At 55.0% G+C, this 15,570-nt stretch overlaps 1 protein-coding gene across 1 annotated transcript in view; it reads right to left on the reverse strand.

Moving 5' to 3' along the window:
• The window catches only part of LOC138759184 (uncharacterized), an 85,757-nt gene that overhangs the window by 18,735 nt on the left and 51,452 nt on the right, over window positions 1-15,570 (reverse strand). Inside the window, exons 2-4 of the mRNA XM_069929226.1 lie at window positions 4,231-4,285; window positions 1,090-1,310; window positions 802-850 (exon numbers count right to left, since the gene is read on the reverse strand). Of these exons, the coding sequence (XP_069785327.1) occupies window positions 802-850; window positions 1,090-1,310; window positions 4,231-4,285 (325 nt within the window). The remainder of the gene's footprint in view (window positions 1-801; window positions 851-1,089; window positions 1,311-4,230; window positions 4,286-15,570) is intronic.

Below are 15,570 nucleotides of genomic sequence, written 5' to 3' on the forward strand. Positions count from 1 at the left end.
TAGACAGGGAGGGGTGTGGGGGACCAGAGGGGGTATAGAGACAGGAAGGGGTGTAGGGGACCGGAGGGGGTTACAGAGGCAGGGAAGGGTGTTGGGGACCAGAGGAGGTTACAGAGACAGGAAGGTATAGGGGACCGGAGGGGATTACAGAGACAGGGAGGGGTGCAGGGGACTGGAGGGGTATACAGAAACAGGGAGGGGTGCAGGGGACTTGAGGGGTATACAGAGACAGGGAGGGGTGTAGGGGACCAGAGGGGTATATAGAGACAGGGAGGGATGTAGGGAATCGGAGAGGATTACAGAGACAGGGAGGGGTGCAAGGGACTGGAGGGGTATACAGAGACAGGGAGGGGTGCAGGGGATTGGAGGGGTATACAGAGACAGGGAGGGGTGCAGGGGATTGGAGGGGTATACAGAGACAGGGAGGGGTGTTGGGGTGTACAGAGTCAGGGAGGGGTGTAGGGGTTTACAGAGATAGGGAAGGGTGCAGGGTACTGGAGGGGTATACAGAGACAGGGAGGGGTGTAGGGGACGGGAGGGGTTTACAGAGACGGAGGGGTGTAGGGGACTGGAGGAGTATACAGAGAGGGAGGGGTGTAGGGGACTGGAGGGGTATACAGAGACAGGGAGGGGTGTAGGGGACTGGAGGGGTTTACAGAGACAGAGAGGGGTATACAGTTACAGGGAGGGATGTTGGGGACCAGAGTGCAGTGCAGGGGTTGGTTTCATTAGTACATCACCCTGACCCCAGCCATCTCCTCACACTGACCACCTTTCCTCATTCTCCAGATTGTCATTCACCTTGGGAGCCTCCGGCTGCTGACTGGTCTATCATAGGATGCTGCTCCGTCTGTAAGAGAGAGAGGAGGAGTCTTATCCATGCCTGGTTGCTCTGGGTGGGAGGAAGATGGGGAGAAACCACAGGGGCAGTGAAGAGAGAGCTCCATGCCGTGGGACGGGCAGTGAGGAGGGAGATCCGCATTTCAGGAGGGGTGGTGAGGAGGGAGCTCTGCATTATGGAAGGGGCAGTGAGGGAGCTCCTTGCCATGTTGGAAGAGGGGCGGAGAGCGGTGAGGAGTGCCCACTAACCTGCACGGAAGCTTTGAATGAGCATTCTCCTGGACTGGGCACCTCTTGGCCATCTTCCAGGTTGGCCGAGGTGTCAGACCCCACCAGCCTCTCCCTGTCAAGCTCTGGGCCCTCAGGCGAGCGTGCCCCAGCTTCCTCCTTCCCAGTAAGTTCTGGGATTTCCCCGCCCAGCTCTCCATCACTGGATGGTCCCAAGGTGTCCATGGCCACAGGCGAGGAGGCTGCAGAGACAGAGGGGCCTGGGGTGAGAGGTAACACTGCTGGCTGACTGTTTGCACTCCCCAATTCTCTGTGCTCTCCCTCACCCCTGCAGACCACTGGCTTCATTCTCTCCCTTCAAATCACCTCTCTCTCTCTACTCCCCCTCACCCCCCACTCTCTCTCCACTCCCTCCCCTTCTCTCTACTCCCTATTTCTCCCTCCCTCTCCATTCCCCCTCACCCTCTCCATTCCCTCATCCTCTCCACTCTCTCTCCCATTCCCCCATCCCCTACACTCCCCCTCCACCCACCCATCTCTCCCCTTTCCTCCCCTCTCCCCTCCACCTCTCCCTCTCTCTTCTCTCTCCCCATCTATCTCTCAACCATACCTTCCTTTCTCCACTCTACTCCCCCCTCTCTCCAGTCCTCTCCACTGCCTCACCACCTTTTCTCTACCACTCTCCCCTCCACTGCCTCACCCCCTGTCCCACTCTTTCCCCCTCTTTCCACTACTCTCTCCTCCATCTCTCCAACCCTCTCTCCCCACCTCTCCATCCCTTTCACCACCTCTTTCCTCACACTCTCCCATGTCCCCTCCACCCTCTCCTCCTCTTTCTACACCTCCCCTTTCCCCCTCTCTCTCTCCACACCCCTCTCCCCACCTCCCGATTTCCCCACTCCATCTCTATCCCTCTCCACACCTCTCTCCCCCTCTCTCCACACTTCCCTTTCCTCGCCCCCTCCCTTTACCCCATTTCCACTCTCTATCCCTCTACCCACCCTCCCTATCCCTCCTCACCTCACTGTCCCTCTCCACCCTCTCTCCTCTCCACCCCTCTCCCTCTCAAACCCCTCTCCTCCACCCCCCTCTCTGCCCTCTCCCATCCCTCTCCCTCTGCCACCTCAATTTTACCTACCCTACCCTCCCTCACTCTCCCCAATCTCCTTGCCCCACTCCCTCTCTACCTCCTCTCTTCATCCTTTCCTCTCCCTCTCTCCAGGCCTCTCTTTCTACATAATCTCCCTCCTCTCTCTTTCTCTCCCTTTTCGTCTTCCCTCTTCATTATGTTTTACCTTCCTCCATCCTCTCATTCTTCCTACCTGTCTCTCCTCCCCCCTTTCCATCCCCAACACCCCATCTCTGCTCTCCACCCTCGCTCCCTCCTTCCTCCACTGCTGCATCTGTCCCGTGGGAGAGGGACAGCAGGAAAGGTAACACTACATTGAATGGAAAAGTGAATGGTGCAAAGGATACAGAGAGTTTGTAGAGGTATAGAGATAGGTTCAGTGAGTGGGCAAGGGTTCAACAGGTGGAGAACAATGTTGGTAAATGTGAGGTGATCCACGTTGGAAGGAAGAATGGAAGATAGGATTATTATTTGAACGGTAAGCAATTGTATCTTGCTGCTGTGCAGGAGGACGTGGGAGAGCTGGTGCATGAATCACCAAAGGTTGGTTTACAGGTTTGAAGGCCAATGTCCCATTGGCCTTCATTGCCGGAGGGATCGAATTTGGGAACCGGGAGGTCCTGCTGCAACTGTACAAGGTCCTGGAGATGCCGCATCTGGAGAACCACATGCAGTTCTGGTCTCCTGACTTGAGGAAGGATGTTCTGGCTTTGGAGGTGGTGCAGAGGAGGTTTGCAAGGTTGATTCCAGAGATGAGAGGTTGGCCAATAAGGAGAGATTGAGGCGTCTGGGGCTGGACTCGCTGGAGTTTAGACGAATGAGAGGGGATCTGATAAAATTATGAAACGTGGATCAGATAGAGGTGGTTAAGTTGTTCTAATCGGTGGGGGAGACCAGAACAAGGGGTCATCGCCTCAAGATCCAAGGGAGTAGATTTAGGATGGAGATGCTTTTCCCAGAGGGTGGGGAATTTTCTGCCCATTGAAGCAGTGGAGGCGACTTCAGTAAATATATTTAAGATGAGGTTGGATAGATTTTAATTTCATAGGGGAATTGAGGGATACAGGGAAGAGGCAGGTTGGTGGAGATGAGCCTATCATCAGATTAGCCATGATCACATTGAACGGCAGAGCAGGCTTGACGGGCCGAATGGCCGACTCCTGCTCCCATTTCTGATCCTTGTGGATGGAACAACGAGAGAGAAGGAGCAAGGGATGAAGAGTGGGAACGGTGTGGGTGGTTGCTGAGGGGATGGTGAGGGAGGGGAGGAACTGAGGACAGGGGGAGCGGGGAGGGGGAAGGTAGGGGATGTGAGGGTGTGTGTAGGGTGTCAGGGAGAGGGGAGGGTGGAGGGTGTGAGGGTGTATGTATGGTGTCAGGGAGGGGGAGGGTGGGGTGTGTATAGAGTGACAGGGAGAGGGGAGAGTGGGGGAGAGTGTGAGGGTACATGTCGGGTGTCAGGGAGAAGAGATAGTGGGGATGTATGAGAGTGTGTAGGGTGTCAGTGAGAGGGGAAAGTGGGGGAGTAAGAGGGTGCATGAATGGAGTCAGGGAGAGGGAAGAGTGGGAGGGGTGAGAGGGTGCATGTAGGGTGTCAGGGAGGGGGGAGAATGGTGGGGAGGGGCTGATAGGGTGTGTGTAGGGTGTCAGGGAGAAGGGAGAGTTGGGGGGTGAGAGGGTGTGTATAGGGTGTCTGGGAGAGGGGAGAATAGGAGGGTGAGAGGGTGCGTGTAGGGTGTCAGGGAGAGCGGTGGAGAGGGGAGTGATAGGGTATGTGTAGGTGTCAGGGAAAGGGGAGAGTTGGGGGGGTGAGAGGGTGTGTGCAGTGTGTCAGGGAGAGGGGAGAGTGCGGGATGTGAGGGTGTGTGTAGGGTTTCAGTGAGGGTGAGTGTGGGGGTGAGGGGATGAAAGGATGCGAGAACTGTGACGGAGAGGAGGGGAGGGGTGACTGTGCGGGTTTTGGGTTTCAGAGAAATTGGGAAAGAGGCTGTGGGGTCGGGGAGGGCTGAGGGGTGGGGAGGTTCACTACTTACTTGATGCAAAGACATGGTCAAGCTGTCTCACAGCCTCCTGATCCATGTCCTGCTCCTGTGGGAGAGATGGAATACACGTCTGTCAATGATCACATTCCTGACACTCATCCTGGGCTCCAGCGCCCACCCACCACCCCCCTAGCCTGAGGGTGCTGGCTCATGCTCCCATTGTTGAGGGTCACACTCCTCACACTCTGCTTGGTACCAACACAACCAACACCATGTCTCAGAGCAGTGAGGTGGTGAGGGAGCTCTGTGCTGTGGGAGGGGCAGTGAGGAGGGAGCTCCACGCTGTGGGAAGGCTCGTGAGGAGGGGGCTCCATGCTGCGGGATTAGCGGTGTGGAGGGAACTCTCCTACCTTCACCAGCATGGGGGATGTGGTGTGGTGGAACCGAATCTCATTGACCCTCGCTCCCCTCCCTCTGACTGCACTGTTCAAATGGCTCCTGGCCATTCAGAACACGCTAATTACGTGCAAACGTTAATTATGTGCACAGGCATGCACTTATGCAGACACACACTCTCACACGCACCAACACACTTGCACACAGACACACACACATGCACAGAGACACACACACGCACAGAGCCACACACACACACACAAACACAGAAACACGCACACAGAGACACACATACGCAGACACACTCACTTGCGCACGCACACTCACATGCACACAGACACACACGCATACACATGCGCACGCACACACACAAACACACACACAGTCACAGACACACACACACAGAAATACACTCACACATATGTGCACAGAGACACACACACACACACTCACAGACATCCCCACAAATGCGCGCACACACACACACACACACACACACACACACACACACACACACACACACACACACACACACACACACACACACACACACACCTCCATCAGTCTGAGGGGCAGTTCAGCGATCAAACGTCGCCATCAAGGAGGAGGGTGCTGTATATGAGCAGGCAGGCGTACCTTCTAGTTGTTCTGGCATCAAAATGGAGGTTGTTTGTGTGAGGGGGGGGAGTGTGTGAGGAGGCGGGGACGTGTGTGTACGGCACAGGCATCCTGTAACACCTCGGGGTGGGTCGCAAGTAAGGTAGACCATGGTGGAGGGAGGAATGCAGGGCATTCTTCTCTCCAACCCCTCTGGAGTGACAGAGTGGGTCAGAGAGGGAGTCAGGCACACAGGTGGTGCTCTCCCCCCCACCCCTTCTCTCCCCCACTACACCCTCTCCGAGGCAGATTTCGATCTCCCCTGCTCAGCGGAGCGAGTTCAAACCACCTCTGTGGCTTCCTGCAATGAAGTGGAATGGGGGAGGGAATGAGAGGGCCGACCACGGTCGACGATCTGGAGCACCCCGCCGCTGCCGGGAATTGTAATCCATGCCGTTACTCCAGGAAGGGGGCAGTGAGGGAGCTCCGCGCTGCGGGAGGGGCTGTGAGGAGGGAGATCCATGCCGTGGAATGGGTGTGAGGTGGGAGCTCCAAGCTGTGGGAGGGTTGTGAGGAGGGAGCTCAATGCTGTAGGAGGAACGATGAGGAGGGAGCTCCATGCTGCAGGAGGGGTGGTGAGGAGGGAGCTCTGTGCTGTGGGAGGGACAGTAAGGAGAGATCTCCATGCTGCAGGAAGATGGTGAGGAGGGAGCTCTGTGCTGTGGGAGGGACGGTGAGGGAACCTTGAGCTGTGGACCCTCTTTCAGATGATCCTGCCTGTACAACTGTTTCGTTATTGAGAGAGAGCGCAGAGCAAACAGTGGAACTTGGACACGGTTGTGCCTGCGGTTTCGTTATGAAGCTAGCGAAGAAGTTCTCACGGTTCAGCGCAAACCTTCCCACAGCGAGGGTATTTTTAACCAAGCCAAGTTAAGACTTTCTTGCCCAGAAGGTGCCAAGATTCTCCTCGACATAAGACTGCTGTCTGGTGGGCATCCGGTGACAAACCACAGAGGCCGGAACGGGTGGATTCAACACTTCACTACACCGTGGGAGAGGGAGGAAAAATTAAAGTGGTTGGGGGGGTGGGGAGCAGGAGAGAGGGTGGGGGGAGAGAGAAGGTGGGGGGAGAGAGAGAGGGAGAAGGGAAAAGGAGCAAAGAGAGAGATGGGTAAGGGGTGACAAATGGGGAAAGGGGAGAGAGGGGGAAAGGGGGTGAGAGATGGGGAAAGGGGGAGAGAAATGGGGAAAGGGGGTGAGAGATGGGGAAAGGGGAAAAGGGGAGAAAGAGGGAAAGAGATAGGGAAAGGGGAGAGAGTTGGGGAAAGGGGACAGAGAATTGGGAAAAGGGGGAGAGAGTTGGGGAAAGGGGAGAGAGTTGGGGAAAGTGGAGAAAGTTGGGGTAGGGGAGAGAGTTGGGGAAGGGACAGCGAGATGAGAAAGGGGTAGAGAAAGTGGGAAAGGGGAGAGAGATGGGGAAAGGGGGAGAGAGATGGGGAAAGGTGGAGAGAGATGAGGAAAGGGGGAGAGAGATGGGGAAAGGGGAAAGAGAGTTAGGGAAAGGAAGAGAGAGAGTTGGGGAAAGGGGAAAGAGAGTTGGAGAAAGGGTGAGAGAGAGTTTGGGTAGGGAGAGAGAGAGTTGGGGAAAGGGTAGCGAGAGACACGGAAAGGGGAGAGAGAGATGGGGAAAAGGGGGAGAGAGAGATGGGGAAAAGGGAGAGAGATGAGGAAAGGGGAGAGAAATATGGGGAAATAGGGAAAGAGGTGGAGAAGGGGAGAGAGATGGGGAAAGGGGTGAGACAAGGGGAAGGGGGGGAGAGATGTGGAAAGGAGAGAGAGAGTTGTGGAAAGGAGAGAGAGTTGGGGAAATGGGAGGGAGAGATGCGGAAAGGGGAGAGAGAGATGAGAAAGGGGTAGAGAAAGGGGAAAGAGGAGAGAGGGGGAAGGGGGAGAGAGATAGGGAAAGGGAGAGAGAGGGGAAAGAAGGAGAGAGATGGGAGAGAAGGAGAGAGATGGGGAAAAGGGAGAGAGATGGGGAAAGGGGGAGAGAGATGGGGAAATGGGGTGAGAGATGGGGAAAGGGGGTGAGAGATGGGGAAAGGGGAGAAAGGGAGAAAGAGATAGGGAGAGGGGACAGAGAATTGGGGAAAGGGGACAGAGAATTGGGGAAAGGGAACAGAGAATTGGGGAAAGGGAACAGAGAGATGGGGAAAGGGGGAGAGATGGGAAAGGGAGAGAGATGGGAAAGGGAGAGAGATGGGGAAAGGGGGAGGAATGTGAAAAGGGGGAGAGAGATGGGCAAAGAGGGAGAGATGGGCAAAGGGGGAGAGAGATGGGCAAAGGAGGAGAGAGATGGGCAAAGGGGGAGAGGGAAGCAGGAAAGGGGTGAGAGTGGAAAGAAGGAGAGAGATGGGAGAGAAGGAGAGAGATGGGGAAAGGGGAGAGAGATGGGGAAAGGGAGTGAGAGATGGGGAAAGGGGGTGAGAGATGGGGAACGGGGTGAGAGATGGGGAAAGGGGAAGAGTGGGAGAAAGGGGACAGAGAATTCAGGAAAGGGGAGAGAGTTGGGGAAAGGGGAGAGAGTTGGGGAAAGGGGAGAGAGTTGGGGAAAGGGGAGAGAGTTGGAGTAGGGGAGAGAGTTGGAGTAGGGGAGAGAGTTGGAGTAGGGGAGAGAGTTGGGGAAAGGAGAGCGACAGATGTGGAAAGGGGAGCAAGATGAGAAAGGGATAGAAAAAGTGAGAAAGGGGGAGAGAGATGGGGAAAGGGGGAGAGAGATTAGGAAAAGGGAAAGAGAGTTAGGGAAAGGAAGAGAGAGAGTTGGAGAAAGGGGGAAAGAGAGTTGGAGAAAGGGAAAGAGAGAGTTGTGGAAGGGGAAAGAGAGTTGGAGAAAGGGTAGCAAGAGATGTGGAAAGGGGAGAGAGAGATGGGGAAAAGGGGGAGAGAATGTGGAAAGGAGAGAGAGATGGGGAAATAGGGAGAGAGATGGGCAAAGGGGGAGAGAGATGGGCAAAGGAGGAGAGAGATGGGCAAAGGGGGAGAGGGAAGCAGGAAAGGGGTGAGAGTGGAAAGAAGGAGAGAGATGGGAGAGAAGGAGAGAGATGGGGAAAGGGGGAGAGAGATGGGGAAAGGGAGTGAGAGATGGGGAAAAAGGGTGAGAGATGGGGAACGGGGGTGAGAGATGGGGAAAGGGGAAGAGCGGGAGAAAGGGGTCAGAGAATTGGGGAAAGGGGAGAGAGTTGGGGAAATGGGAGAGAGTTGGAGTAGGGGAGAGAGTTGGGGAAAGGAGAGCGACAGATGTGGAAAGGGGAGCGAGATGAGAAAGGGATAGAGAAAATGGGAAAGGGGAGAGAGATGGGGAAAGGGGGAGAGAGATGAGGAAAAGGGAAAGAGAGTTAGGGAAAGGTGGAGAGAGAGAGTTGGAGAAAGGGGGAAAGAGAGTTGGAGAAAGGGAGAGAGAGAGTTGGGGTAAGGGGAAAGAGAGTTGGAGAAAGGCTAGCAAGAGATGTGGAAAGGGGAGAGAGAGATGGGGAAAAGGGGGAGAGAGAAGGGGATAGGGGAGAGACATGGGGAAAGGGGGGGAGAGATGTGGAAAGGAGAGAAAGTTGGGGAAATGGGAGCGAGAGATGCGGAAAGCAGAGAAAGAGTTGGGGAAAGGAGAGAAAGTTGGGGAAATGGGAACGAGAGATGCGGAAAGGGGAGAGAGAGAGATGAGAAAGGGGTAGAAAAAGGGGGATAGGGAGAAAGGGGGAAAGGGGGAGAGAGATGGGGAATGGGGAGAGAGGGGAAAGAAGGAGAGAGATGGGAGAGAAGAAGAGAGATGGGGAAAGGGGGAGAGAAATGGAGAAAGGGGAGAGAAATGGGGAAATGGGGTGAGATGGGGAAAGGGGAAGAAGCAGAGAAAGGGAGAAAGAGATAGGGAAAGGGGAGAGTGTTGGGGAAAGGGGACAGAGAATTGGGGAAAGGGGACAGAGAATTGGGGAAAGTGAGAGAGAGATGGGGAAAGGGGAGAGATGGGGAAAGGAGGGGAGATGGGGAAAGGGAGAGAGATGGGGAATGGGGGAGAGAGATATGGGGAAAAGGGAGTGAGATGGGGAAAGGGGAGAGAGTTATGGGGAAATGGGGAAAGAGGTGGAGAAGGGGAGAGAGATGGGGAAAGGGGTGAGAGATGGGGAAAGGGGGGAGAGATGTGGAAAGGAGAGAGAGAGTTGGGGAAAGGGGGGAGAGATGTGGAAAGGAGAGAGAGAGTTGGGGAAATGGGAGCGAGATATGCGGAAAGGGGAGAGAGAGATGTGAAAGGTGTGGAGAAAGGGGAAAGAGGAGAGAGGGGGATAGGGGAAGAGAGGTGGGGAAAGGGAGAGAGAGGGGAAGGAAGGAGAGAGATGGGAGAGAAGGAGAGAGATGGGGAAAGGGGAGAGAGATGGGGAAAGGTGGAGAGAGTTGGGGAAATGGGGTGAGAGATGGGGAAAGGGGGGAGAGATGTGGAAAGGAGAGAGAGAGTTGGGGAAATGGGAGCGAGATATGCGGAAAGGGGAGAGAGAGATGTGAAAGGGGTAGAGAAAGGGGAATAGGGAGAGAGGGGGAAAGGGGGAGAGAGATGGGGAAAGGGGGAGAGTGGGGAAAGAAGGAGATGGGGAAAGGGGAGAGAGATGGGGAAAGGGGAGAGATATGGGGAAAGGGTGTGAGAGATGGGGAAAGAGGAAGAGAGGGAGAAAGGGGAATAGAGGGAAAGAGAGTTGGAGAAAGGGGACAGAGAATTGGGGAAAGGGGACAGAGAATTGAGAAAAGGGGAGAGATGGGGAAAGGGGAAGAGATGGGAAAGGGAGCGAGATGAGGAAGGGGAGAGACGGGGAAAGGGAGAGAGAGGGGCAAAGGGGGAGAGAGATGGGGAAAGGGGAGAGTGATAGGGAAAGGGGGAGAGAGTGGAAAGAAGGAGAGAGATGGGAGAGGAGAGAGGGGGAAATGGGAGAGAGATGGGGAAAGGGGAAAGAGAATTGGGGAAAGGGGACAGAGAATTGGGGAAAGGGTACAGAGAAGGGGAAAGGGGGAGAGAGATGGGGAAAGGAGAGAGAGATGGGGAAAGGGGAGAGAGATGGCGAAAGGGGAGAGAGATATGGGGAAATGGGGAAAGAGGTGGAGAAGGGGGAGAGAGATGGGGAAAGGGGAGAGACATGGGGAAAGGGGGGAGAGAAGTGGAAAGGAGAGAAGGAGTTGGGGAAAGGAGAGAAAGTTGGGGAAATGGGAGCTAGAGATGCGGAAAGGAGAGAAAGAGTTGGGGAAAGGAGAGAACGATGGGGAAATGGGAGCGAGAGATGCGGAAAGGGGAGAGAGAGAGATGAGAAAGGGGTAGAGAAAGGGGGATAGGGAGAAAGGGGGAAAGGGGGAGAGAGATGGGGAATGGGGAGAGAGGGGAAAGAAGGAGAGAGATGGGAGAGAAGAAGAGAGATGGGGAAAGGGGGAGAGAAATGGGGAAAGGGGGAGAGAAATGGGGAAATGGGGTGAGATGGGGAAAGGGGAAGAAGGGGAGAAAGGGGGAAAGAGATAGGGAAAGGGGAGAGAGTTGGGGAAAGGGACAGAGAATTGGGGAAAGGGGAGAGAGTTGGGGTAGGGGAGATAGTTGGGGGAAAGGGAGAGAGAGTTGGGGAAAGGAGAGCGACATACGGAAAGGGGAGCGAAATGAGAAAGGGGTAGAGAAAGAGGGAAAGGGGGAGAGAGATGGGGAAAGGGGGAGAGATGGGAAAAGGGGGAGGGAGATGGGGAAAGGGAGGCGAGATGTGGAAAGGCGAGAGAGAGTTGGGGAAATGGGAGCGAGATATGCGGAAAGGGGAGAGAGAGATGAGAAAACGGTAGAAAAAGGGGAATAGGAAGAGAGGGGGAAAGGGGGAGAGAGATGGGGAAAGTGGGGAGAGGAGAAAGAAGGAGAGAGATGGGAGAGAAGGAGAGAGATGGGGGAAGGGGAGAGAGATGGGGAAAGGGGGTGAGAGATCGGGAAAGGGGAGAGAGTTGGGGAAAGGGACAGAGAATTGGGGAAAGGGGAGAAAGTTGGGGTAGGGGAGATAGTTGGGGGAAAGGGAGAGAGAGTTGGGGAAAGGAGAGCGACGTATGGAAAGGGGAGCGAAATGAGAAAGGGGTAGAGAAAGAGGGAAAGGGGAGAGAGATGGGGAAAGGGGGAGAGATGGGAAAAGGGGGAGAGAGATGGGGAAAGGGGGGCGAGATGTGGAAAGGCGAGAGAGAGTTGGGGAAATGGGAGCGAGATATGCGGAAAGGGGAGAGAGAGATGAGAAAAGGGTAGAGAAAGGGGAATAGGAAGAGAGGGGAAAGGGGGAGAGAGATGGGGAAAGGGGGAGAGAGGGGAAAGAAGGAGAGAGATGGGAGGAGAAGGAGAGAGATGGGGAAAGGGGAGAGAGATGGGGAAAGGCAGAGAGATATGGGGAAAGGTTGTGAGAGATGGGGAAAGGGGAAGAAAGGAAGAAAGGGGGAAAGAGATGGGGAAAGGGGAGAGTTGGAGAAAGGGGACAGAGAATTGGGGAAAGGGGACAGAGAATTGGGGAAAGAGGGAGAGATGGGAAAGGGAGAGAGATGGGCAAAGGGGGAGAGAGATGGTAAAAGGGGGAGGGAAATGTGGAAAGGGGAGAGTGATGGGGAAAGGGGAGAGAGATGGGCAAAAAGGGAGAGTGATGGGCAAAGGGGAGAGAGATGGGGAAAGGGGAGAGAGGGGTAAGAAGGAGAGAGATGGGAAAGGGGGAGAGAGATGGGCAAATGGAGAGATGGGGAAAGGGGGAGAGATGGGGAAAGTGAGATGGGGAAAGGGGAGAGATGGGAAAAGGGGGAGAGAGATGGGGAAAGGGCAGAGATATGGGGAAAGGGGGTGAGAGATGGGGTAAGGCAGAGAGAGATGGGAAAGTGGGAGAGAGATGGGGAAAGGGTGAGAGATGGAGAAAGGGGGAGTGATGGGGAAAGGTGGAGAGATGGGGAAATGAGAAGTGATGGTGAAAGGGGAGAGATGGGGAAGGGGGAGAGAAGGTAAAAGGGGGAGAGAGTTGGGGAAAGGAGAGCGACAGATGCAGAAAGGGGAGCGAGATGAGAAAGGGATAGAGAAAGTGGGAAAGGGGGAATGAGATGGGGAAAGGGGGAGATAGATGAGGAAAGGGGAAAGAGAGTTAGAGAAAGGGAGAGAGTTGGAGAAAGGGGGAAAGCGAGTTGGAGAAAGGGAGAGAGAGAGAGTTGGGTAATGGGTAGTGAAAGGTACGGAAAGGGGAGAGAGAGATGGGGAAAAGGGGGAGAGAGAGATGGGGAAAATGGAGAGATGGGGATAGGGGAGAGAGATATGGGGAAAGGGGAGAGACATGGGGAAAGGGGAGAGATATGTGGAAAGGAGAGAGAGAGTTGGGGAAAGGGGGTGAGAGATGGGAAAAGGCAGAGAGAGATGGGAAAAGGGGAGAGAGATGGGGAAAGGGGGAGAGATGGGGAAAGGGGGAGAGATGGGGATGGGGAGAGATGGGGAAAGGAGGAGAGATGGGGAAAGGGGAAGAGATGGGGAAAGGGCAGAGATATGGGGAAAGGGGGTGAGAGATGGGGTAAGGCAGAGAGAGATGGGGAAAGGGGGAGAGAGATGGGGAAAGGGAGAGAGAGGGGAAAGAAGGAGAGAGATGGAAGAGAAGGAGAGAGATGCAGAAAAGGGGAGAGAGTTGGGGAAAGGGACAGAGAATTGGGGAAAGGGGAGAGAGTTGGGGTAGGGGAGATAGTTGGGGGAAAGGGAGAGAGAGTTGGGGAAAGGAGAGCGACATACGGAAAGGGGAGCGAAATGAGAAAGGGGTAGAGAAAGAGGGAAAGGGGGCGAGAGATGGGGAAAGGGGGAGAGATGGGAAAAGGGGGAGGGAGATGGGGAAAGGGGGGCGAGATGTGGAAAGGCGAGAGAGAGTTGGGGAAATGGGAGCGAGATATGCGGAAAGGGGAGAGAGAGATGAGAAAACGGTAGAAAAAGGGGAATAGGAAGAGAGGGGGAAAGGGGGAGAGAGATGGGGAAAGGGGGGGAGAGGAGAAAGAAGGAGAGAGATGGGAGAGAAGGAGGGAGATGGGGAAAGGGGAGAGAGATGGGGAAAGGGGGTGAGAGATCGGGAAAGGGGAGAGAGTTGGAGAAAGGGACAGAGAATTGGGGAAAGGGGAGAGAGGGGTAAGAAGGAGAGAGATGAGAGAGAAGGAGAGAGATGGGAAAGGGGGAGAGAGTTGGGCAAAGGGAGAGATGGGGAAAGGGGGAGAGATGGGGAAAGTGAGATGGGGAAAGGGGAGAGATGGGAAAAGGGGGAGAGAGATGGGGAAAGGGGAGAGAGATGGGGAAAGGCAGAGAGAGATGGGGAAAGGGGGAGAGAGATGGGGAAAGGGTGAGAGATGGGGAAAGGGGGAGAGACGGGGATGGGGGAGTGATGGGGAAAGGAGGAGAGATGGGGAAATGAGAAGAGATGGGGAAAGGGGAGAGATGGGGAAGGGGGGAGAGAAGGTAAAAGGGGGAGAGAAATGGGCAAAGGGGAGAGAGATGCGCAAAGGGGAAGAGAGATGGGGAAAGGGGAGAGAGTTGGGGTAGGGGAGAGAGTTGGGGAAAGGAGAGCGACAGATGCAGAAAGGGGAGCGAGATGAGAAAGGGATAGAGAAAGTGGGAAAGGGGGAATGAGATGGGGAAAGGGGGAGATTGATGAGGAAAGTGGAATGAGAGTTAGGGAAAGGAAGAAGAGAGAGAGTTGGAGAAAGGGGGAAAGCGAGTTGGAGAAAGGGAGAGAGAGAGAGTTGGAAAATGGGTAGTGAAAGGTACGGAAAGGGGAGAGAGAGATGGGAAAATGGAGAGATGGGGATAGGAGAGAGAGATGGGCAAAGGGGGAGGGAGATGGGGAAAGGGGGAGAGAGATGGGGATAGGGGGTGAGAGATGGGGAATGGGGAAGAGGGGAAGAAAGGGGGAAAGAGATAGGGAAAGGGGAGAGAGTTGGGGAAAGGGGAAAGAGAATTGGGGAAAGGGGACAGAGAATTGGGGAAAGGGTACAGAGATGGGAAAGGGGGAGAGAGATGGGGAAAGGGGTAAAGATGGGGAAAGGGGAAGAGAGATGGGAAAAAAGGGAGAGTGATGGGCAAAGGGGAGAGAGATGGGGAAAGGGGGAGAGAGATGGGAAAAGTGGAGAGAGTGGTAAGAAGGAGAGAAATGAGAGAAAAGGAGAGAGATGGGAAAGGGGGAAAGAGATGGGGAAAGGGGGAGAGATGTGGAAAGGCGAGAGAGAGTTGGGGAAATGGGAGCGAGATATGCGGAAAGGGGAGAGAGATGAGAAAACGGTAGAAAAAGGGGAATAGGAAGAGAGGGGGAAAGGGGGAGAGAGATGGGGAAAGGGGGAGAGAGGAGAAAGAAGGAGAGAGATGGGAGAGAAGGAGAGAGATGGGGAAAGGGGAGAGAGATGTGGAAAGGGTGAGAGATGGAGAAAGGGGGAGTGACGGGGATGGGGGAGTGATGGGGAAAGGTAGAGAGATGGGGAAATGAGAAGAGATGGGGAAAGGGGAGAGATGGGGAAGGGGAGAGAAGGTAAAAGGGGAAGAGAAATGGGCAAAGGGGGAGAGAGATGCGCAAAGGGGAAGAGAGATGGGGAAAGGGGAGAGAGTTGGGGTAGGGGAGAGAGTTGGGGAAAGGAGAGCGACAGATGCAGAAAGGGGAGCGAGATGAGAAAGGGATAGAGAAAGTGGGAAAGGGGGAATGAGATGGGGAAAGGGGGAGAGAGATGAGGAAAGGGGAAAAGAGTTAGGGAAAGGAAGAAGAGAGAGTTGGAGAAAGGGGGAAAGCGAGTTGGAGAAAGGGAGAGAGAGAGAGTTGGAGAATGGGTAGTGAAAGGTACGGAAAGGGGAGAGAGAGATGGGAAAATGGAGAGATGGGGATAGGGGAGAGAGATATGGGGAAAGGGGAGAGACATGGGGAAAGGGGAGAGATATGTGGAAAGGAGAGAGTGTTGGGGAAATGGGAGCGACAGATGCGGAAAGGGGAGAGAGATGAGGAAAGGGGGTGAGAGATGGGGAAAGGCAGAGAGAGATGGGGAAAGGGGGAGAGAGATGGGGAAAGGCAGAGAGAGATGGGGAAAGGGGGAGAGAGATGGGGAAAGGGGGAGAGATGGGGAAAGGGGGAGAGATGGGGATGGGGAGAGATGGGGAAAGGAGGAGAGATGGGGAAAGGAGGAGAGATGGGGAAAGGGGAAGAGATGGGGAAAGGGCAGAGATATGGGGAAAGGGGGTGAGAGATGGGGTAAGGCAGAGAGAGATGGGGAAAGGGGGAGAGAGATGGGGAAAGGGAGAGAGAGGGGAAAGAAGGAGAGAGATGGAAGAGAAGGAGAGAGATGCGGAAAAGGGGAGAGAGTTGGGGAAAGGGGGAAAGATAT

This window comes from Narcine bancroftii, chromosome 3 (assembly GCF_036971445.1).
Source record: "Narcine bancroftii isolate sNarBan1 chromosome 3, sNarBan1.hap1, whole genome shotgun sequence".
Lineage (NCBI taxonomy): Eukaryota > Metazoa > Chordata > Chondrichthyes > Torpediniformes > Narcinidae > Narcine > Narcine bancroftii.